This window comes from Apus apus, chromosome 26 (assembly GCF_020740795.1).
Source record: "Apus apus isolate bApuApu2 chromosome 26, bApuApu2.pri.cur, whole genome shotgun sequence".
NCBI classification, from domain to species: domain Eukaryota; kingdom Metazoa; phylum Chordata; class Aves; order Apodiformes; family Apodidae; genus Apus; species Apus apus.
This window is the reverse complement of record NC_067307.1, coordinates 4,072,395-4,094,989: the sequence shown is the minus strand read 5'-3', so window position 1 is coordinate 4,094,989 and position 22,595 is coordinate 4,072,395. Positions and strand designations below refer to the sequence as shown.

Below are 22,595 nucleotides of genomic sequence, written 5' to 3'. Positions count from 1 at the left end.
GGGCCGCAGCAACGGCAGCCGCGCATGCGCGAGGGGCGGCGCATGCGGGCTCGGGGTCACCGAGCCCTCTCCCCGCAGGCGGCGCGGCCGGCAGGTAGCGGCGGGGCCCGGGCGCGGCGGGGCCCGGGCCTTGCTCGGGCCGGGGCGGGCGTCCTCCGGGTCACCCTGTGGCGGCGGGGCTGGACTAGAGCCCTGGGGGGGCGCCGGGCGCTCGCTCCACCCGGCGCTTCCGCCTCCGCGGGCCGCCGAGGCGCTGCCCGGCTGCCGCTCTGCTGCAGGCGGAGGGGGTCTTGCCAGCTCTCCGGTTTCTCGGACTTGGGTGGGCGGCAGCGACGGAGCGTTCCCACGGCACGGCCGTTCCGCCGGGCAGGGGCCGGCCCGGGCCGCGCTCCGTTACCCGTTGCGTAACGCGCGCCGGTGAGAGGCGGCGCTGCTCGTGCTCGTGCTCGTGCTCGTGCCCGCGCCCGCGCGGCCCTTCGCTCCCGCCGAGCGGCGCGTGACGCCGGTCACGGCGGCTCGAAGTGCGTTTCTGCGCGTTTTTCTCTCTTCTGTACGCTTTGGGGTTCGTTGTTTTTCCAGTTATTCCGTGGGCCGGTGCGGGTGTGATGTCTGTTCTTCACCGGCATTCCCAGTCCCATTCCCAGTCCCAGTCCCAGTCCCAGTCCCATTCCCAGTTTGCTGTTCTCTTTTTGCAATTGACGTACAGACCTTTGCTCACTGTACATTATATCTGAAAATGGCAACGTTGCCCCCAGCCTTTTGCTCCTGCATATATTTTGTCCTGTGCTGCTTGTACTAATGGGGAAAGAAAGTCAAAGCACAAAATTAAGAAGGGCTTGTTTAAATCAAGGAGTTTAAAGTGGGTACTGTGGCTTAGTTCTAGATGTTTCTTTTCCCACTTTACACTGTGTTTTGTTGGCTGTTGTTATCCCATCTGGTCGGTGGAGACTAATTCAAATGTAGTATAAATAGTTGTGGAACTGGGAGCTCAGTTCCTCAAAACAATTCTGGCTTGCAAGTAGAGCTGCTTATTATTAGCATGGAATTTTTGTATTTCAGCAAGACCTAACCTGAAAAATCTTTTTTCTAAGTAGTCACAAGTGCAAATGGCAGTCAGGTATCTTTCCTTTGGGACTGTTTGGTGTTGAGGTGACTTTCAGAAAGGGTCCTGTCACAAAAGCAGTGTTTGCTCATCAGAACAGTAACAAGGCTCCCACGAGCTCTCCTTGCAGTGTAGGAATGTGGGGCCTATATAAGCAGTTGAATGTAATACTGTTCCTGGGGTTGAGTGATTCCAAGTACCATATTTGCTTTCATAGCTTCCTTGAAGTTTGTTTCTGACAAAATGACAATGATGCAAAGATGACTTCCACAAATGTTCTTCAAAGGTCTTGCAGTTCCGTAGTGGTGAAGTACGCAGACATTGATAAAACCCTTTGGATATAGTTTAGATTTTATACTGTTAAAACTAACTCTTACAACTTCCAATATGTTTCAGATCCAATGGCTATCCCACCATCCTACAGTGACTTGGGAAAGTCTGCCAGGGATGTATTTAACAAGGGATATGGTAAGTAATGTGACTATGGTTTGATAACCTTTCATATTTTTTCTTAGGCGTCTTGAAAATGACATTGGTGCTCCAAAGATTCCCTTAACACCTTGTGGTAGGAATTCTTCAGAGGCCTGGAGCATCTAGTCCATTCTGAATTTGAACTTTAGACATGTATCATGAAAATGCTGCAGCAGGCAGAAGAGGTAGCAGCAAAAGTTGTGAATTTGACCTTAAGTTGCACTCCAAAACAGTCTCTGAAGAATGCTGCATTTTTTACCTCTCAATTTTTGTATTTAGAGGCATTAAATCAGTCAGACCCATGTAGATTGCCATAGTATGGAGCCCATGTGTGGCAAAAAACATGTTCCTTAGGTAGAATGATATTTATCTTTTATCATAGCTGTAGTGGAAATAATTTCACAGTCTTGGCATTCCTCTTCAAATAATTTAAATGGAGAAGTTCTGATACAAGTCCCTTTTCTGTGAGCAGTACTAAAAACATTAACATTTTGTATCTGGTTTATAAAGATGGCATTTGTATCCCAAATCCACGTGCTACATAAAATTAAAAAGCACTCTGGTCTGGTCCTTGCCACCCTGGAGCTAAGGATTTGCTAAAACTCAGCTCAGGTTCCATGCTTTAGGGTCAGTTGTTCCAGTAAGAACCAACTATTTCCCTAGATTCATAGCAGATAAGAAAGGAAGAAAGCAATAGTATCTCTGCATAGGGCACTGGCCCAATTAAGTTGAAACTGATTTTTCTTGGAGAAGGGAAAAATTCCTGCCCTGCAATCAGAAAAGTAAATTGAGTAAATCAGAAGAAATGGTAACTGTATTGATTGGTCCCAGACTGCAGGTAGCTACAGAAGGAGATACTTGATGATGAGTGACTGTTATGACTATAAATTATGAGGCCACCCATTTTGAATTTCAAAATTCCTTCAGTTATTCCTCAGGAAGATTAACAACTGTTGAAATATGAAAATAGGCTGTTTCAGGTCAGTGTATCCTACCTGCTGTAATTTGTATGTGTTGGAAATAAGCCTTGCTTCACATGGCAGTGAAGCAGATACTGTGTACTCTCCTATTTTCAGGATTTGGAATGGTCAAGCTGGAGCTGAAGACCAAGTCTTCCACTGGGGTGGTAAGTACTCATGCTTTCAACATCACCAGCATTGCAAGGGAAAGACAAATTCCCAAACTGGTTTGTGGTAATAACTCAATAGCAGGTGTTGCTTCTCTCTTTCAGTCCTCATTTTAAAACCTGTAGCTAGCTGAGGTATTTCTGTAAAGATGTGTGGAACTGGCAAAGCTGTACTTCTTTTCTGCAGCATGCAAGAATTTTCACACATTTTGTTGTGGACATAGAATCACAGAATCATTCAGGGTGGAAAAGACCTGTAAGATCATCCAGTCCTTTAAGCCATATGGCTTTTCTCTGTTGCTTCTCTGCTGTTGTTGGTTTTTACAGGATTTTGAGTCCAGAAAAAAGGCCAAGGGCCAAATAAGAGCCACAGTTTAACTTAACTTCATTTTCACTCATCTCCACTATGCTTAGAGTGCAAGATTTAATTAAAAGTCCTCCTGCAGTACCCTTTGTGTAGAATTTGAGAGCATTTTATATATGTTAATTAAGCTGTAGCACTTCAGATAATTAGAAAATACTGTGATCCCTACTTTAATGATGAGGAAGTGGAGCATCCTCATTATTTCACTGGAGGGCTAGCAAAAACACAAATGGATTTCATAATTTTGGTAATGTATTTTAGTAGATAAGGTTATTCTTACACTGAGTCAGAGTTCTGTGTGTGCTACCACTTGATAGTCCTTCTGGTTGACAAGCTCTCCTGCTTTTCAGCCTACTGCATAACCATAACTGCCTTAGCTCACTCCTTCTCTTGCTTTCCTACCATGCAAAAGGTGCAAGTCATTCCTTTTGTAATACTGTATTCTGTCCCAGTTGAGCTTTTGATGGATTACTTGTACACCAGGAACACGTACGTACGAAGAATTGTGTGGTCTCTATACTACGACTGCTACCAGCTGCTGACATCTCATGATATGCATAGTTTTCCTGGCTGGAAGTTTTGGTTCTCAGATAGTATGCTAATGACTAATTATGCTGCCTTCTGAATGTGAGGGAACAACTGTATTAAGTTCTAAAATGGGCTTTTCTTTTTCCATGCAACTTTCGTGTTGGATGTTTATACAGCTGGTAAGAGCAATGACTGTTTTGGCATGTTGGCTCGTTATTGCTTTGTCTACCCAGGTTTTTTGTTGTCCATACTGTGATTCATAAACTGTTCCATTGTTTTTAGTCATGTTATCATCCACTTCATGAAGTCTGACTGTGTCCATAGCTATCAATCTACTTTATGAGTAACGTATGTAAAGCCATTTGCAATCTTTGTTGAACAATCCACAATAAGAATGCTGTAAAAACAGCAGGAGGGAAAACAAAATAGGTATTGTATTTATACAGTTGTCTGTAGCATCAGGTTTTGTGCTTGTTAGTATTTCTAATGAGTATTCTGCTGGAACAGAATGGGGTCTGGGGGATGGAGATTAGCATCTCTGGTTATGATGATAGAGAAATATATTTGGTGTTTTCCTTCCTGTGATCTTAGAACAATGGTAGTGTCTATTAGTTATAACTGTTCTACAGATTGCAAATGGTTTGGCCTTGTCAGGGCATGGCACTCCTGAAGATGCCAGCCACCGTAATCTAGAAGGTCAATGAGAAGCTGAGTTTGATTGCCGATCCAGACTGAAGCGTGACATGAAGCCAGAATGAGTTTGATTTGTCAGCTACAAAAAATTCAAGAAATGCTTTTACACGAGATGGTTTGATGAGACATCGCTAGTTTAGACAGTTAAAGACTGATGGCAGCAGATGCTTCTGCTTCCAGAAACAGATCCAGTTCTGACACCTGGCAAAATCCTTTGGCTGTTCATCATAGGACAGCGCAGGGCTTTTTCCTTTGGCTGAGAAAAGCATTTTACAATCTTTCTTATGCTTGATCTGAGAAACAAATCAAGCATTTTTCATAAGTTATCTGCCCTAAGATCAGAAGAAAGTTACTTCTGAATTCCAGTACAGGTTTGAGGTGTCTTTGCACTGAATTTGTGGAAGTGACATTGGAGCAGTGTGTAGCAATTATGTCTTAAAGGATAATCTAACACATCCTGACTTCTTGTGTCACATATTTTTGCTGGCTGCCTAGGTGTGTTATAAAACTGCTGTGCTGTTGCAGTAGTGCATTAACTCCAATAAGTGTTGGGGTGGTTTTTTTTGTTTGTTGCTTGTTTGTTTTGTTCCGTTTTTGCCCTGTTGTGCCTTTACACAGTGTGTAAAGAGCGTTAGCTGGCTGTACTTCCCTGGCACTTCACAACCACTGAAAGACAGATTTTGTACAATGCAAAGTTTAGAATTGTGAAAGTAACATACACAGCATCCAGGAATACTGTCCTGGAATGAAATGGATCTAGGAAGTCAGGGTTCCAAAGCTTAGATGTGTTGGCAATGGATACTGCCATCTGAATCATTCAATATTTACAACTTCAAAAGAGGTGTAATTTGGTAATGTAATGGCAGATTAATTATCTTTGATCAAGGAAAATATTTGAGAGATGAGGACAACTGAAATGAAATCAGTTCTCAGATGCTAACACAGCAGTGTTAGGGTGCAGTGGTCAGTGTGAAAAGCATCAATGACCATTCTCTAGAAGACATTTTCACTGCTGAAAGGTTGACAAAGAAAAAAAAGGAAGGGAAGAAACAATGAGATGAGAAAAGAGAATAATCAGTTGTTTTGTTGTTGGTTTGTTTTTTTTTAATTCATCTAGCAGTTTAAGTGGGATGTTGAATTGCTTTTCTTAAGGGAGAGTGGATTTCTAGAAGGACTGTAACAGGTGCTATTTCATGCAGAATTGGGACAGTTCTGGTAAGATGAGAAAGGGAATTAGAGGAGATTGTGAGGAAAAATCCAGGGCTGCAATCAACTTTGTATCCCAAGCAAGTATCTTTTCGTATCTCAGTATGGATCCTTTTGAAGGTACAGATTGTGGAATGCTGACATAACAATTGCCACTGTGGAGTGGAAAAAAGACAGTGAGAAAAGGGTTGGGGTTTTTTTGTGCAGGGAAGGTTGGTTGGATAAGTTAGGAAAAAAGTGCAGTAAAATTAAAGGAGGGAGCAGGTAATCAAATAATGATGCAGCTAAAAAGTGAAGATGTCAGGTCTTTGTGTACTAATGCTTTTTACAACCTAAGCAAGTTCCAGGACACCTCAATTAAAAATATCCAGCATGGAGATGCCAAAAGAAGTAGTATTTTGTGATGCAACAATAATTCTTTTTGGTGGGGATGGGGAAGGAGAGGAGGATTTCGAGGGTAGCAAGTATGAGTGCTGGCACTTGACAAGTGGAAAAAGTGAAAGCAATTAAACATCACGGTGCTGAAACTTGTACTGTGTTCTTGGCAGGAATTCACTGCAACTGGTTCTTCCAACACAGACACAGGCAAGGCTTCAGGCAATCTGGAGACCAAATATAAGGTCAAAGACTATGGACTTACATTCACCCAGAAGTGGAACACAGACAACACACTGGGAACGGAAATTGCTGTGGAGGATCAGGTAAGAGGAAGCAGATATTCTGGAAATGTTTCTGCATCTGGTATGTGAAAATATCGAGTTGAGCAGAAAACATGCACAATCACATTTCAGCAGAGTTACGAACAGATGTCTATTTGTCTTTGCAGTTGGCTGAAGGACTGAAGGTGGCTCTTGACACTACATTTGTACCAAACACAGGGTAAATATTTTGTTATCTTCATCTGAGGAGTGGTAGAACTTCCTGTAACTTTTAATTAGAAATACTCTTTCTGGTCATTGTGTAAATACTCAAAATTTAATGTAGAATATTCTAAAGATGCTATAGATTATTTTGAAGGCAATGGATAATACTGGGCTCAGAAGGACAAGGTCTGCTAGAAATGAGTCAGCTTTTTGGCCACTGGAAAATGCATTGTTCTGCAATAAGTATTGTATTTTTGTAACTTTCCCCTACAACTGCTAGGTCTTACATGGACCACTTGTACCATTTTTGTCATGGTCCTAGAGCTGTCAACTCAGTGCCTTAAGGACACAAAGCAATTTTTTTTTTTCCCTGATGCTTTTGGGCATGTTCACAACTGAATGAGGAGATGAAGCTGCATTTGTAAATAATCACTGGTATTTCTTTATTACGGGGGAGAGCCTATCAGAAAAATCGGAGTTTGAAATACTATTTGGATGTAAGGAATTAGAAGCTAAGTCAAAAATGAAACCCCAAACCTGGGTATGAGTGACAAGCAGCACATTTTGCTGTGTCTTCAGCGTGAAAGAATCAATGCCATGATAAAAACTTGTCTGTTATGTTCAGTTTGAATTGATAGCAAAATGAGCACGACGCAATGGAGAGACGAGGTGGGTTCTCCAGAGGCACAGAAAAAGGCTTAGTGGATAATGTCTGGAGGGTGAGGAAATTAGTTTTCAGTAGAGAAGACTGGGAGCCAGCTGTGAAGAATGAAGGAAAGGTGGAGGGAATCAAGCAGGCCAAAAGTCACTGGAGGACAGAGGCCAGATATTGGCACAGGATGTCATGATGCTCCTGGAAGAAACTGATGATGCCATAACGCGTTGCACTCACTTGTGGAGAATGAAATTTTAAACCTGATGGATTTTAGAGCATTAAGCAGAAATTCTTTTGTCTTTTTTTCTTCTTGATGGATCTTAAGGAGTGTGAGACGGTGGAAGAGAAAGTGGCACCACACAAATATACCTAATACCAATATCAACCTTATCCCATGCCCTCTTCAGCAGCTGTTGATGTTAAGGTTTGAAGAGGCATTACAGTCATTTAATTGATTGGCCTTAAGGGACATACATACATGACTAAAACCACATAGTACATACTGGTATATTATCCAGAATAAAATGGCGTGTTTCTCTCTGCAGGAAGAAGAGTGGAAAGTTGAAGACTTCCTACAAAAGAGAATATGTAAATCTAGGCTGCAACATAGACATTGATCTCTCTGGACCAACCATCTATGGCTGGGCAGTGTTGGGCTATGAAGGCTGGCTTGCTGGCTACCAGATGGCTTTTGATACAGCTAAGTCCAAGCTTTCACAAAACAACTTTGCCCTGGGTTATAAGGCAGGAGACTTTCAGCTGCACACTAATGTGTAAGTATTATCTGAGCCTAGAAAACCATATCAGAGGAGCCAAAGTAGATGACATGGGAGCATTAACAGAGTGAGATGAAAGTTGGGTTTATGGAAGAGGATGCAGATTTGTTTTGAAATAATTTATATTCAATGTTTTCATCTTCAGTGCAATTAAAGCATGGGCAACTTTCCAACTTTTGGTTGTCTTTTGAGACCTTATTTCAAGGTTTTTTTATATATGTGTATATATATATATATATATAGTAGTGGTGTAAAGGCACTTTATAATGTTAATTTGGAATGGAAATCTGTAAACTTTAACTTCTATTTTAACACTAGATAGAAGAACCTTCGATTAAGCTACTGTACCTTACCCTTTTCCCTACCAGATTGAAAGCTTCTGGCTTTCTTAAGACAAGTAAGCTATCTATTGGTTTTGGGGTTTTTTTGTCAGAACCTCAAACCAAAGGTCTGAGCTGTTGGAAAGTCTCGTTGCATTCTGCAAGCAAAACTTATGTTTTGGGTGAAAAAACTGAGCCCAAAGTCTGCTAGCTCCAGCTAGGAAGTAGATGAGCACGGGGCCAGTAAAGCATGAAAGATCTTGGTTCATTTTAAGATATAATGATCAAGTGATTGTGGGGAAGAATTAATCTAAAGAGTTTGTATTTACGAAACAAGAAAAGGCTTCTTGACACACATCTATCACAAACAGGAATGATGGCACCGAGTTTGGTGGGTCTATTTATCAGAAGGTTAATAATAAGGTTGAGACATCAGTCAATCTTGCATGGACTGCTGGCAGTAACAACACACGTTTTGGTATTGCTGCTAAATATCAACTGGATGAGAAGACTTCTGTTGTGGTAAGAATTTTTGTTACAGGAAAAAGTATGTCAAACTCCCTTAAATACTGAAGATGCATGGTATGAAGTAGTTGTTTTATGTAGTCACTGAGGAAGTATGGTAGATGGCAAGCTGTGGCTTCTGTTGTGGCTCAAATTTAAAATTGGACTTCACAGGTCATATTTGTGAAACAACGAAAAAAAAATCTAAAGCACTGTTTTGTCCATGGTGAAATAGTCACTGGTCTGACCTAGTATGCTTGGAGCCTATGCAAAATGTGTTTTCAAATGGTAATGAGAGAATGCATTGTCCTTTTAATTCCCTTATTCTCTACTGCATAATGTAAAACAGTGGAAGTTGAACTGAGCTTATAGCCTTCTCCTAACAGCTAAACCTTGAAAGTCAGGTCCTGAGATAGGTGGTGTGTTACTGATACTTGCAAATTCTTGCAGAAATGTTAATGCAAAAAAAAAAAAAAAAGTTTAAAGTGTGTGTGAGAGGGAAGCTCAGGAGACAAAACACATCCAACCAAGATGTGACAGCAAGTAAAAGTAGCAAGTACTTGTTACTGAAGATGAGAAATACTATTGTAAACAGCTCAAAGCAAAATGGCTTTTCATCTTCATATATTTAATTGCTTATTAAAAAAAATCACTACTAAGCAATATGTGACCAGAGGAACAAGACAGATTTCATTGGCTACTACAGGACTGTAGTAACTAGTCCTTTGAAGGATATAAAGAGACAATGCTGGAGGCAGTGAAGGACAAGGTAGCATTTTATGTAGGCATAATGGGTCACAGTTTTAGGGAAAGATTGGAACTGTTACTTAAGCCTGTTACAGCTTAAGCTGGAAACTCTTGAGAAGCAAAGGAAAAAGATTAGAGTATGCCTCTGCTGGAGATTAGTCTACAAGTAGCTGACTTTATATGTAAGTCACCATCTCAGGGCACTGGGACAATTCTGTCTGAATATTTATACAGTGTATAAATACCGCCATTTCTTTTTTCCTGTAGGCCAAAGTGAATAATGCCAGCCTGATTGGAATTGGTTACACTCATGCCCTCCGACCTGGTAAGTACATCCAACTGGTAGCAGCAAAGAGGATTAGTTTGGGCTATTTTCCTGTCATTTCTAGAACAAAATAGATAAAATAGCTAGAAATCTTATACAGATGCACAGAAGTAAAGGATGTGTATGTACAGAAGTTGCTGTAACAACTAAGACACATTAGTGAGACTCAAGTACTTGAGAGGAAGACATTGTACAGGGCTAGCAGTGTCTCATTACTTGCTTTTCTAGGTGTGAAGCTGACCCTCTCAGGCTTGGTTGATGGCAAGAATTTCAGTGCTGGAGGTCACAAAGTTGGGCTGGGATTTGAGCTGGAAGCTTAATGCAGCTTTAAGTAAAACAACAGGTGGTGCTCTGGAAGATGAAGAAAAAGCATACCCCGTGTGTTTCGGCCTTAATAGTACTCTGAAATTTCAAGAAGTGTGAACTTTCTACTCGTCCAAAGAATCATTTTAACCCAACACTGAAGTCCAGAGAGTGCCAGCACATCAAAGGGAGATACTTGAAGGCATGCATGGAAGTTGTGATGTTTGTGCCACATTTCACTTTGGTTTCCTGTATTTTAAATCTATTCCTAAAACCGGAAGAAAATCCCACCTCTCCCCATTATTGTATTTCATCCTGCATGTCCAGTACTTCACAACCTTTTATAAAAGGTGGTCTCTATGCTGTAGTGGAAACTTGGGTTTACGTCAGAATGAAATAAATTGGTCACAGTTGGAACATAATGTTGGTGGGTCTTGTCTCTCAGTAAAGTTCAGAAAAGCTATACTCCACCCATCTGTGCTTGCTGTCTTTTTTTTTTTTTTTGTGCAACTTGAAGCATGGTTAATAGATAATCTGCTAATGTTTTGTTAAACTGTATGTGTACACCGAAGATTTCCTTCTCTGCAGTCTCTAGGATAACATCCTTACACCTCTCAAGTTTGAGAGACCTGCACAATGAAAGCAGCTTTTCCATTAAAATGTTATTGAGAGTGTCAAAAAGAGCAAACCAAAAGTTTACATGTTTCAGATCATTTCGTTCCCATATAGGAAACAAATAATAGGTAGGTACAACCGTTACGCTTAAGGAAAAAAGTGCAAATCAGCAAAGTTAAGAAAGTAAGTTCACAGTTCAAGTATATTAGGGAGGTGACATCTACCAGTTGCGTTGTCCATTGTTCATTAGAAAGCCTAAGAGGCAGCAAACCAACCACATGTGATGCCTAAGGTAAGATACATCAGGACAGAGAATAGCTGCTGTCTTAAGGCACGATAAAGAACTTTCCCCAAGCAGTTAGAAGAGGCATTTCCTACTGTATCTTTGCAAAAAGAAGTGTCCAAGAGATGGATACTGAAAGCTAAGGCCATATGTACCAACATAAGCAGTAGGTGACAGTAGAAGAAGGCACTTTAACTTCCCTTCTCAGAGGCAGCAGCTTTTCACAGTTGCCTTCCTGAAGTAGCACATCTTCAGAGGCAACCAAAGTGATTTTACATCTGGGTTTGTTCTGGGCTGTTTGTTTCTTCTGCCTGAAGCCAGCTCCAATCTAGAGCCTAAAGAATAAATGGTTAGAACTACAAAGTTCAACACTAGCTTACAGTTGCCATTTCTCCAGAATAAAGGGGAAGCAAATGAAAATATTTAAGGTGAAGAGTGGGCCAATACAATTTTGTGATGAACCATGCAACAACTGCTGTAAAGGAAAGCCTTAAGCTACTTCTCCTATTTTTCTTTTTTCAATATTCTGCATTAAACAAACATTCCTGCCTTCCTATGTATTGCCACCACCAGATCATCCCAATTTTAAGAGTGCTGTTTTGCAGCATTTTTGTACAACAACCAAGTGCCTTTCCCCATCCTTTATTACTTGGCACAACTGAAGTCCTCAGCACATGGTTCCCATTCTCAGCAAGTAGGGAATGTGACCATCAGCACTTCAAGCTGGGGTGTATGTGCTTTCTACCTGTCTTAGGTGGGGGGAGAAGATGGGCCGTTCTCCGCACTCCCGCAACTCTTACTCTCTCTTTGTCCATGAGCAATATGCTAATTTCTATTAGCCATATTACTTGTTGGTAGCAAAGTTAAACAAGCAGAAGTTTGAAGCCCTGAGCTTCCCCAGCCCATTTATAGAATATCAAATATATTACCATGAAGCTCTGCTCCTGATCCTTCATAGCGTCGTGCATCACATCTTCTAGCTGGCTACAGAGTTTCTGTGATTCCAGCACCAGCTCCTCACTGCAAGGGACAGTTTAAGAAATATTTCTGGCAGGTATGCTGCAGAGCACTGGAGAGTATTACCAGTCAGCTCATAAGCTAGTAATTCATATTGCAACACGGAAAGTCAGTGGCATCCCCAGATTTACTGAGACAAGGCAATGGAAGCATGTTCCAAGCTGGAGTTGTGTTATTATGTGGAGTGACTGTTGCTATAGGAAAAGTTGCAGAACAGCATATAAACTAGAAAGGATTAAGCAACATACAAATAAACAAAGGTCTGTCATTCCAACTGGTGACCCAGTTCATTTAAGCAAACCAGAACTACACATGCTTGGTTACAGCAGTCTCTCCTTCATGATGCAGCTCAGCTACCATCACCTAACTTGACAATGCTCCAACACCTCCTGTTGGCAGTGTACTTAAAGTGAGCCCAACCATTCCAGGTTAAACAAACCCTTTATTATTGAGGCAGGGGAGTAAAGCCATACATGATTCCCCATTTTTCATAAGGAAGATTCACAAGCCCCAAGAAGTCCAGCTACTAGGCAGAAAAGACTGCTGACAATGGAAGCTGAACACAAAGTGTAAAATGTGAGAAAGCCTCTGTGTCATTACTCAAAGCAGGAGCCCAAGCTTTGCAGTGCTGACATAAGCAGCTACAGAACTCCAGACTTCACCTCACCTTTCCATGACAGATTCTGATAAACTGTAGGTTCCAGAAGGGACTTGCAGCAACAGCTGACCAGGGCTACCAAGACGTGATGTGTTCACACTCTCTGAACTGCCAGTAACAGGACCACGTACTTTACTCTGAAGAAAACAAAAGATTCAGATTGCCATTATTTCCACTCATTTCTAGCAGCCAGGAGTATAAGACAGCCTGGAACTTTGCTTTAATACTAAATCCAGAACAACAGAGAAAAGAATCATAAGACGTACTACATTTACTATTAATTATTTCAGTGACCTGTCCTACAAACCACATTTTCAGGATAAACTGGAGCTTTTAATTTACTTACACAAGCAATTTTCAGCAAGTTCCACAGTTCCTTCTGTCGTTTCTCCTGCAGCCTAACAACTGTTTCCTCATCTTCATTCATCAAATTCATCACCTTCTCCACTCTGGGGAACAATTCCAGTGCCTTCTGTTTGCAAACTACAGTTTTACTATTAAAAAAAAAATAATAATAAAAAAAAATCAGATGACACATGGACAACTGCAGTAGGAGAACATAACTGAAGTTTCTCATTTCCTGTAACACTGAGATCTCATGAGCTGTACACACTTTTTTAAATCTCTAGAATAAAACTTGCTGAAAAAGAAAATGCTTTCTCTCAACACTCAATAAAATCTGACTCTACAAAGCTCACCTGAGCTGAGCATAAATGACTCTGACTTTTTTTTCAAAGGTCTGGATTGCCTGTAGGAGCAGTCGTACTATTTCTTGACTGTCACCACTTGTCCTCTGATCTGGAATGAGATTCAGAGTGTTAAACAGAAAGGTAGGCTTATAGGACAGACATAAAAATCTTAGTGGCTTGTTTCCACTGCTTCTTCAATCCTGAGACTTCCTAAGTTCAGAACATGCAAGTCTGAGTGGGATAAACTGCACTGGATTTTGGCCACCTTCTTCAAAAAGACGAGAACTGGAAAGCAGAGTGGGTAGGGTGGGTCTAATGCCTTGGGTCTGTGCAGCTGCTCAAAGGAACAAACATGTTTTTCATCCTTCTTACTCAGAAGCAGCAGCATATGCTTGCAACAACAGCTTGCTCTGAAAAGAGCTCCAGAGGAGTTTGAAGAAGAGCTCAGAAGGTGCCAAGAAAGAAAGGCTGGCCTAGTTTAAAACTGACTCCCTGACTTCTCTATCCAAAATAAGGCAAGTCCAGTGGAGTCCATGTGCAGCAGCTGGCATATGGGCAGGCACTGAATGCAGAAAATCACAGAATCACAGAATATGCTAAGCTGGAAGGGACCCATCAGCAGAAAGTTTTCTCCGCACTCATCGTTGCATCTCCAAAGTTACTTTCCACACAAAGCAAGTTGACCTTCAGCTAAAATGTCTTTTACCTCTTGGCTTCTCTCTCAGTCTCCGGTACAGCTCTCTGGCTTGTTCTTCCCTAGACGAGAAAGACACAGAACACAAAAGGACTGCGCTAGAACCTAAATTACAAACAAGTAGTTCAAAAACTCAAATATTTTATATACCAGTCTGCTATGTTAGACCAATGACAGGTAAGGAGTCAAAAACTGTCTTTGTGTCCAAGTCCTCCCAGTCCCCCATAATTCGGGCTGAAGAAATAGCAAATGCATTGTTCTGCAGTGAATAAGCTTAGCTAGTAATACTCCTGCATCTGAAGTTTAAGGTAGTTCAACTCACAAATCCTCTAGTGTTCCTCCTTGTTTACGACTTAGTGGGCTTCTCTGCAGGTCCACAATGTCTGTCTGCAGGGCCATCATCCTCTTCACTAGCTGATCCACATCATCCTCCTGAAATCAGGGTGGAACATAAATAATGGGACAGGCTCAAACTAAGAGACACTACCACTCACACTGGCTATTCCTTTCTCATTCGCATTCCTAAACACATCAGAATAGATGCAAACAGCAGCCTTAGACAAAGACATAATATTAATACGATTTAAATTCAAGGAAATCAGCTTGGTGTTCTGAGATAAAACAACTTCCAAGAATTTTTTGATAAAAAAATTCAGCCTGCAACAAAGAGCAACGGAAGGGTCAGACTTTGTAGTAAATGTACTGCCAGTTCCCAGGCCATCATGCTTCTTTTTTTCTTGCCTATTCCACATCCCTCATCCTATCCATCACCATTTTTCTCCTTTTCCCTCAGCACACAACCACATCCATTCCTGGCACCCAAATTCACATGCAGAAGCTGCTGCTTGCTAGACAGTCGTCCTGCCTTCTGTTCCCTCCCAACAGAGGATTAAATTTAGATACATACTCTTCCACAAAGTTCCACAGCTTGCTCCATCTCTTTCCAGGCAAACAGGAGCTTCTCAGACGCTAAAGAATGAAAGAGTGATTGCTTTTCTCAGGTTCATATAGGAAAAAATAGATACTTTGTGGAGGCATAAAAAGACCTGTTTGCCTGATGCTATACTTACTAATCCCAAATTCAATTTGCTCTTTATACTTCTCCAGATCAATCTGGATGCTTGTTTTGAAGAAGTCCAGCTTTGCTTTCAGCTGCTGGGAAAGGGAGGCCATAGAATTCTTCATCTTTGACAGGGTACTGTTGTAACGCAACAAATTCATCCTGCATAGACAAGAAGAAGGTCCTATTACCCTCCCAAAATAAAAACACAGACTTCCACTTCTATCAAAAGTAGATACATCAGAGTGTAGCAGCGAGCACAAAAGCAGTTGTGTCAGAGGACAGAACTCTTATCCTTTCATTAATCATGAATGGCTCCACTCATGGGCTTCCCCATTCCAACAGGGTCCCGTTCCTGTCCTTTCCCTTTCACCAGGGAGCAAAGGCAGAGATAAGTATTCTAGAGAAGCTGCCCACATACATGGCTGCTCGCTGCCCCTGCTGAAGCCGGTTACAGTCCTCCTTCAGCATCCGGATTGTGTGCCAGATCTGACCCCACACTTTCCGCAGCTGGAAAAAGTGGAGATTCTTCTTTGGATCCTGAACTGGAAACAGAGGAGGGGGCGGGGGAGGAGGGAAATGTAGGTATCAGCATGAAGCCTAAAAGTAGTGTTATCACATCACAAAACAGACTAAAACATCACTCCTTTGAGGGGCATGTTACGTCTTGCAAAGCCTGTAGTTGGCTAAACTCTATGCAGCCTCCCCAGTATATCAAAATCAAACACTTTCCTCAGTTATTTTGACTATGCCAGTCCATTGTACTGCTCCTTCAGTCCCAATAAGCAAATAATAAATAAGCCTCTACTCTTTGCACATGATACAGTCCACAGAACACAGGCAGCCCTCTCAGTGTTTATAACCTCTCACATTCATGCTAGAGAAAGTCCTTACGGATGCAGTCAACACTTTCCGGATGAGGTCGCAAGGCAACCTGAGCCTCATAAGCAACTTTCTGGTTATCGAAGAGGAAGAGGAGGTCTGTGTCTGCAGCTGCAGCATCATTCACCTGCAGAAGACAAAAGACCCAAGTAGGTTCCCTCAGAAAAAGGAAGCCTCAGTAGCACCATAAACAGAATGTTTCTCCTCAGCTAAAGGCAACAGGGTGCCTGTTCTGCTAGGGGTTTTAGGTCCGTGTGGTTACTATGACAAACACCTGGAGAACAGCAGCAAGTGCTGTGCTCCCAAAGTGAGAGCAATGCCCGCTGAATCACTCAACAGCAAGCCAGGGAGTATCCAGACTCACCTTGCTATCAGCTATATGTTTAGTGGCCAACTTCTGAGAAAACAATTCAAGTCCAGCTTCCTGCAGCAGCTCTTGGTCCTGCTCTGGGATTCCCGTATCTGACTGGATCCTGGCCTTCACTGTCTGCAGAGTGTCCTCCTCTGACACAGGGTAGGTGTGTACAGTTCCCGTAACCATGTTCAAAACATGAAGCAACTAGGAGAAGAGTAGTGTAACATGAGAAGGGCTGAAGATACACCAGTCATGCTTGAGCAGAGATCCCAGGACTGAGACACTGGCCACCAATACACTTGTTCAAACTTCATAGCACCTGCAGGGCTCAGGAAGCCACTTGGCACCTACTTCATAACATTACGACAAAGTCTTTGATCCTCCATGAAGCGGAAGAGAGGCTACGTAGCAATTAAACAGCTTCAGCTGCAGAATCCTCTACCAGAATATGGAACCAAGCACACACAGAAGTTATTTGCTACTCCCAACACACTCAAGGAGTAATTGTCCTCAGCTAAGCAAGAACACCCCTGCCAGGACACTGCTAAATGAGCTTTTGTGCAGCTCCTCCTTCTAGGTCTATGACTCAAGCATCTTCTCTCACGGGCTATCAGCCATTGCTCTCTAGAAAGCTTTTCAGAGTAATACATGCCCATGGCTCACCTTCAAGTTCAAAATGTCATCCAAAGCTTTGAAACACCCATTGGGTCCATATGTAGGATCTGTACCCCTCTGCCGTGGGTGCCACATTAACATGAGTTGCAGCCATTTCTCCAGTCTCCCAGCCAAAACACTGAAGGACCAAAACAAGAAGGGGTCAACCACAAATGCAGTGTTTAGAAGGCTGAAATAGACAATCACAGCTACACAAGTTTGACAAGGGACACAAGCATTGTTTGTCTCATGCACGCAATTTATTCACAGGCTAACACAGTAAGGCATATAATATAAAACTGGTCCTTTTGCAGAAGAAACAGGTCATTCCAGTTTGGCATAACAGATTTCTAATCCTCACCTATTTAGATTGTTCGGACGGGGTAAACTGCTAGAAAATTTGACTTCTCCAGATAAGTCTTCTGAAACAACAATATCCAGCTCACTCTTCTGTCGCACTTTTGTATGCCTAATGAATTCAAACAAGTACAATGGTGAAATAAACATCTGCCTGCCTGTTAGTAGGCTCTTAAAGCTACTCTTGAAAAATTTAATGCGGATGCCACTTTGGCTTCTGCTACCTGCCCTGCAGGAATCAGTCCTTATCCCAAAGAACAAGTACCAGGAATACTGGTAGGTCAGACTCCTGTGAAGGGATCCAGTCCCCATAAGGGCAAAGAACATTGGGATACTACCCTAAGAATCAAGGGACCACACTTCTACTTCCTGTAAACAGGTCAGTCACATTTTATGGACTCTTCTCACCATCTGGCCCCAACCCACTCACCACTGCACTGGCTGCCAGCTGGGCAGGAACGGTCGGAAGCCGGTAATGCACTCAAAGGCTAGTGTGCCAAAGCTCCAGTAATCCACTGTCACCGTGTATTTCTGCTGCTCCAGCAGCTCTGGAGCCTGAGACAGTTTACACACACATGAGACAAAGCCACCCATCTCTTAGCTCTCTCCACCCCTTAAGAGCTCATTAACATTTGTACAACGGATTACAGATGGTGCTGAATGCCTCTCACAAGCTCTGAGATCTGCTCAGAGAGAACAGCAGAAGTTATTGGCACTTCTGCCTCTTATTTATAACCAACATGGCTAGCAGACATTGTGAAAAAAACAGTGTTAGCAAAAAACCAGCCACTTATGCTAGCTTCAGCACCCCAAACACATCCCGTACCAGAACAAGTACTTCATCCCAGCCTAAAGTCTGATAACAGTTAACTCTATTACCCTGCAAAGTGGTAGCTGCTCTTAGAGCCGACATCCTTCCTTACCAAGTACTGCAGAGTCCCAACAAAGGATGTGCATAGGCTACCCTGATCCAACTCCTTAGCATAACCAAGGTCGATGATTTTGTGTATCAACTGAAACAGACAATAGAGAATAAGAATACTAGAGAGAAGTCCTGTTAAAGGCACATCATGCAGCAGAGAAAGAAAAGTTCAGCTCTTCAAAGGTAAAGGTGCCAACAAAGAGATGAAAGTGGAAATGGAAGGCTCCTGTAGATTCCTAAGACCACAATGTAAAGTTGTCATTGGCTTGATTCTATGATTACTGATAGTTGAGATCTTAGATCAATCAGTTCAGTCTTGTCCTTTTCTTAACAGCTGAAAGTCAAAATATCACCAGAAGCCTAATTCAACATTTCATCTCAGTTGCATGCAGAATACTGTTCAGCTGACACACAGAACTCAGGTAGCTGTTGTCCAGGGTTGAGAGCTCTTGCAAATGACCAGTGGAACTGCATGAAGCACATGCATGCTCCTCTTACACTTACTTCCCTGTGCAGGCAGACACGCCTGGCTCCTGCTTACCCTTTGCTCTCCTTGCTGCAACACAATGTTCTCTGGTTTCAAGTCTCTGTGGATGATCCTGTTCTCATGAAGATACCTGAGAGCAGAAGCTGAGACACAGAAAAAGCCATGTGTAAGAGTGGCACTAACACACCTAGCACGAGCTCAAGAAAGATTCATTTCTACCTAGTTTAAGCATGGCTTTTGGGTCAAATCTTGTGCAATCAAACATACAATGAAATACCAAGTGCAAGAGGAAAAATCGGAGTCAAACAGTTTTGGACACAGTTTGCTCTCTGGCACTTCCCTCGCGCCTTTCTTGTAAACTGGAATGTTTTGCCCAGCTTTGTCAGGGGACTTACTTTTCTGCTCTCTCAAGACTTCCTGTCCCTTCTGACAGTGTTGGACTCCCAGACAGAGCTCACTTGTTCAGTACAGAATTATTCAGCTAGACTTTCAGGACTTATCAACCATATAAATGTCATCCTACTCCTGAAGGACATTAACCCTAGAAAGACCAGCTAGACACACTGTAAGTGATCAGGAAAACAAGTTCAATGGCTAATAGTCAAAAACTTTTCTTATCAGCTACAGTTCAGATCATACAACTGAAAATCAGGGTCTGTCCGTCTTCACACACACAAGCGCATGAATACCAATGTCACTTCAAACAAGATATGCCATTGTCTCTGGTCAGCACTCAGTATCATTTCCCAGTCACTAAGGAGTACAAGGATGAGGCAGAACACAAATGCTCTGGGAACACAAAGGATGGGAGATAATTCCTAACAGCCACACCTGCAGTAGGAGTAATGACAAAGGCACATTTGTCTTGTCACAAGTGCACTTTCTAAGCCAACACCTGCCCCTAACACACTTATTAAATATCTTCTTTCTAAAGCCTTACCACCTGTCCAGTTTTGCCTCAGCTGCAACTCAGCCAAATCACAACACAGCTTGACCAAAAATCTCCATCCTGAAAGCCTCTAGACAGGGCTTGGCAATCTTTGCACCAGAACTGTCTGAAATGCCACACAGTGGTTGCCAAAAAACACTAATAGTGATCCACTGATCAAACACACTCTTAAGTCCTGATGATGAGTGGTTAAGCAGAGGCTGGAGACTGACATGCAACGTAACCCAGTGTCACTTGGCAAGTGTTCACCTATCTAGAACCTTCCAGGAAATCCTGCCTGGCATTTTTCTTGGACGAGAAAATCCATCTCCACATTTTCTAAATCTGTGATTTTCAAGAACAAAAATCTATGGTTGGCTTTCCCATAGGGAGGGTTGGCAGAGCAAGACAGGAAACTAAGATACTCTTCAAAGGTCAGTTTAAGATGGATCATTAAGATGGATCACTGCTGCATATCCTTACAGTTGATTCAGCACTGAAAGGGCTTCCACAGTTAGACAACCGAGGGTACTGCTACCACTTACCAATATCAGATAACAAAATGAGAATAGCTTCTTCCCGCAAGCCACAGCAATTCTCCAGCTGATTCAGGTACTGCAAGAAAACAACAGAGAACACAGCCTTTCCATCCTGTATCTTCAGTGAGGCTCACAGTCCCACAAATTCTCAGATACAAGAAGTTCTAGTAACAACAATGAAATTCTATAGAGGCACACAACTGTGTGGGACTGTGACCTTCTTTAGCAGCAATTACCACTTCAAGCTTGGTCTAACTGCATGGGAAGAGAATATAGTGGTTGTAAGAAGTCAGTGTCATCCACAATCTCTTCCTTTTACTTGCTCCATCCTTCCTAGCCATTTCCACTATGCCTGGCAGTACCAACTGAAATCTCAGCTCTAAGCTCTGGGTTTTATCTATGGGCAGATTTTAGCAAAGGTTAGAAAAACAGTACGATTAGAAATAACATGTGTTACTTTTTCCTATGACAGATAGAAGTTCATCACTTTCAGGAAGGGTATAGCCCACAGACGTCACTGCCCTACGATGGTCTTGGCTATACTCACATCCTCTTGCACATCGCCCTCCCATGCCCTCATCCTCTACATGCAAAATCCTCAGTGCCACTGGCAGCCAAACAAATACTAGAAGTTTTACAAAGCACTTAGGTCTGCAAAAGCTGAACACAGTATCAAGGACCAGCCCACCCATACCTGTTGGTGCCATGACAAGAATTAGGATGCATTAGGATGTGAAAAGAGAGGTTATACAAGGGAACATCAATAGAAACCCTAGGACCAGCTGACAAGCTGATCCAGCCCTTGGTCACCACCACAGGGACCTCACCTTGCGGAGGTCTCCACCTTGGCAGTACTCCATGGCCAGCAATGGCAAGTCATTTGGTGCAAGCTTCTGCATCCCTTCAGGGACGTCACGGGCAGCCACCACATTGGGATGGTTCAGCCTGAAAAGGGGAACCGAGGCAAGGAGATGTGATGAGCAGAACCAGGTTAACATCTGAAAGACAACTGCTATGCAGCAGCTATAGAGTTTCACGTGCTCATGGTCATCATGCAAAATCCTATAAGGACATTAATCCTTACAGAATCTGAACTAGTGAATTTTAAAGGTCTGCAATTCATCTGTCCTTCATGGACCTAGACTCATCCCAACTCCTTACGTTTCCTCAATACACATGCACAACAGATCTGCTGAGGAGCTTGAGGTACGTTCCTTGTGAAGAGTGTGATGCAGTCTGTTGCCACCCCCAGAGAAGACCCAAACCATGTTCAGACTGTTACATCCTACACCCCAAAGGACAACCCAGCACAGACGATCAAGCTGGGCAAAAGCCCAGCGAGGTCACAGAGCTGTTGCAGCACTGAAGGCAGTGGCAGAAGCGCCAAAGAAGGAAGGCAAAGACCAAAGACTGAGGAAACACGACGCGAGACTTTCTCTCCCATGTACCTCCACGCACCTGCCCGCAGCAGGCCGCGCACCCTCCCGGAAGGGGCGGCCGGCGGCCCCTCCGACATTTACCTCAGCGCAACAACGCTCAGGCCCGCGCCCCGGGGGACGCCGAGGCAGCCCCGCCCGGCCTGGGCGGGCAGCGGGCCCCGAGCTGCGCCGGGCCCTCACCTTTTCATTATCTGTATCTCCAGCGCCCAGCGCTCGCGGTTGCGCGGGCTCAGCTCCTGCCGGCACTGCTTGATGGCCACCTGCTCGCCGGTCTCCTGCGGACACAGCACGGGCTGAGCTGAGCGCGGGCCCGGGCCGGGCCGGGCCGGGCCGTGGGGGCGGCCGCCGCCTACCTTGTTGTGCCAGCGGATGACGTTCCCGAAGCCGCCGGTGCCCAGGCGCTCCTTCATCTCCCAGGGCCCGCAGGTCTGCGCCTGCAGGGCCGGCGGCCGGCTCATGGCTCCGGCTCCGCAGCCCGGGCCGCCTCCGCCACGTTTCCGGCTCCGGCGGCCGCCGCCCCTAAAGGAGCCGCGGGGGCGGGAGCCGCGGCCCTGCCGGGGCAGCGCGGGGCCCTCGTCACAAGCGCCGTCCTGGAGTCAGCGACGGGGGCTGCAGGAGAATAGAGCTCGTGAGCTATTTAAGTAAAATAGCAGAACTGCTGTCTCCTTCCCGCAGCTTCTCTAACATCTACTAAACGTACTGAAATGTACTATTTGCCTCCATTCCCCACTTCACCATCCAAGCCAAAACACTGTTCTGTGCATTATAGCAGGTTTAGATACTGCTGCCTGCTGGGCGGGCTGCCGTTAAGCACTGTTATTTTATTTCCACTGCAAAGATGCACAGCAGCACAGGCAGGGGGGACACAGCTGAGCCTGCCACGCACGGAGGTGTGTGTGGTGGGCCTGCTGTGCAGGGTGACAGGATGATGCACTTTATCACTAACATCAAACAGCCCTGCCAAAACTCTATGCTGAGACACAACCAGCTTAGAGGTGTGCCAGTGGACAGTGCTTTAGAGAGGAGACACCAT

The 22,595-nt window shown here is 43.6% G+C and overlaps 2 protein-coding genes across 8 annotated transcripts; one reads left to right on the top strand and one right to left on the bottom strand.

The window, feature by feature from the left end:
- On the top strand, positions 1 to 10,405 carry VDAC3 (voltage dependent anion channel 3). 6 transcript variants are annotated; one of them, XM_051640716.1, is made up of 9 exons: positions 1 to 94; positions 1,499 to 1,570; positions 2,650 to 2,699; positions 6,039 to 6,191; positions 6,317 to 6,369; positions 7,554 to 7,781; positions 8,476 to 8,626; positions 9,623 to 9,680; positions 9,909 to 10,405. In XM_051640716.1, exons 1-9 carry the CDS (start codon positions 25 to 27, stop codon positions 9,998 to 10,000), a joined length of 927 nt encoding a protein of 308 aa, XP_051496676.1. In that variant the 5' UTR covers positions 1 to 24; the 3' UTR covers positions 10,001 to 10,405. The 6 variants fall into 6 exon arrangements, with proteins under 6 accessions (XP_051496676.1, XP_051496680.1, XP_051496677.1 ...); XM_051640720.1 differs by lacking the exon at positions 1 to 94 and adding an exon at positions 165 to 417; XM_051640717.1 differs by lacking the exon at positions 1 to 94 and adding an exon at positions 483 to 521.
- Positions 10,406 to 10,773: 368 nt separating this feature from the next.
- Positions 10,774 to 22,089, bottom strand: IKBKB (inhibitor of nuclear factor kappa B kinase subunit beta). 2 transcript variants are annotated; one of them, XM_051640622.1, is made up of 21 exons: positions 21,916 to 22,089; positions 21,743 to 21,837; positions 20,951 to 21,068; positions 20,130 to 20,199; positions 18,711 to 18,799; positions 18,171 to 18,260; positions 17,678 to 17,802; positions 17,252 to 17,359; positions 16,900 to 17,029; positions 16,246 to 16,440; positions 15,894 to 16,008; positions 15,421 to 15,544; positions 15,010 to 15,161; positions 14,847 to 14,908; positions 14,262 to 14,371; positions 13,952 to 14,001; positions 13,255 to 13,354; positions 12,903 to 13,050; positions 12,566 to 12,693; positions 11,811 to 11,901; positions 10,774 to 11,216 (listed from the first exon to the last, which is right to left on the bottom strand). In XM_051640622.1, exons 1-21 carry the CDS (start codon positions 22,018 to 22,020, stop codon positions 11,154 to 11,156), a joined length of 2,268 nt encoding a protein of 755 aa, XP_051496582.1. In that variant the 5' UTR covers positions 22,021 to 22,089; the 3' UTR covers positions 10,774 to 11,153. The 2 variants fall into 2 exon arrangements, with proteins under 2 accessions (XP_051496582.1, XP_051496583.1); XM_051640623.1 differs by lacking the exon at positions 21,743 to 21,837 and having other exon boundaries at positions 21,916 to 21,935.
- Positions 22,090 to 22,595: the final 506 nt, after the last annotated feature.

Bases quoted from the DNA above. Each gene is read 5' to 3' on its own strand.
- VDAC3 (XM_051640716.1), top strand. From the start codon at position 25: ATGCGCGAGGGGCGGCGCATGCGGGCTCGGGGTCACCGAGCCCTCTCC. The intron at 6,370-7,553 runs GTAAATATTTTG...TTCTCTCTGCAG, and splicing joins ACATTTGTACCAAACACAGG to GAAGAAGAGTGGAAAGTTGA. The intron at 8,627-9,622 runs GTAAGAATTTTT...TTTTTCCTGTAG, and splicing joins ATGAGAAGACTTCTGTTGTG to GCCAAAGTGAATAATGCCAG.
- IKBKB (XM_051640622.1), bottom strand. From the start codon at position 22,020: ATGAGCCGGCCGCCGGCCCTGCAGGCGCAGACCTGCGGGCCCTGGGAG. The intron at 21,838-21,915 runs GTAGGCGGCGGC...CTGTGTCCGCAG, and splicing joins TCATCCGCTGGCACAACAAG to GAGACCGGCGAGCAGGTGGC. The intron at 16,009-16,245 runs GTGAGTCTGGAT...TGTCTTCTGCAG, and splicing joins AACATATAGCTGATAGCAAG to GTGAATGATGCTGCAGCTGC.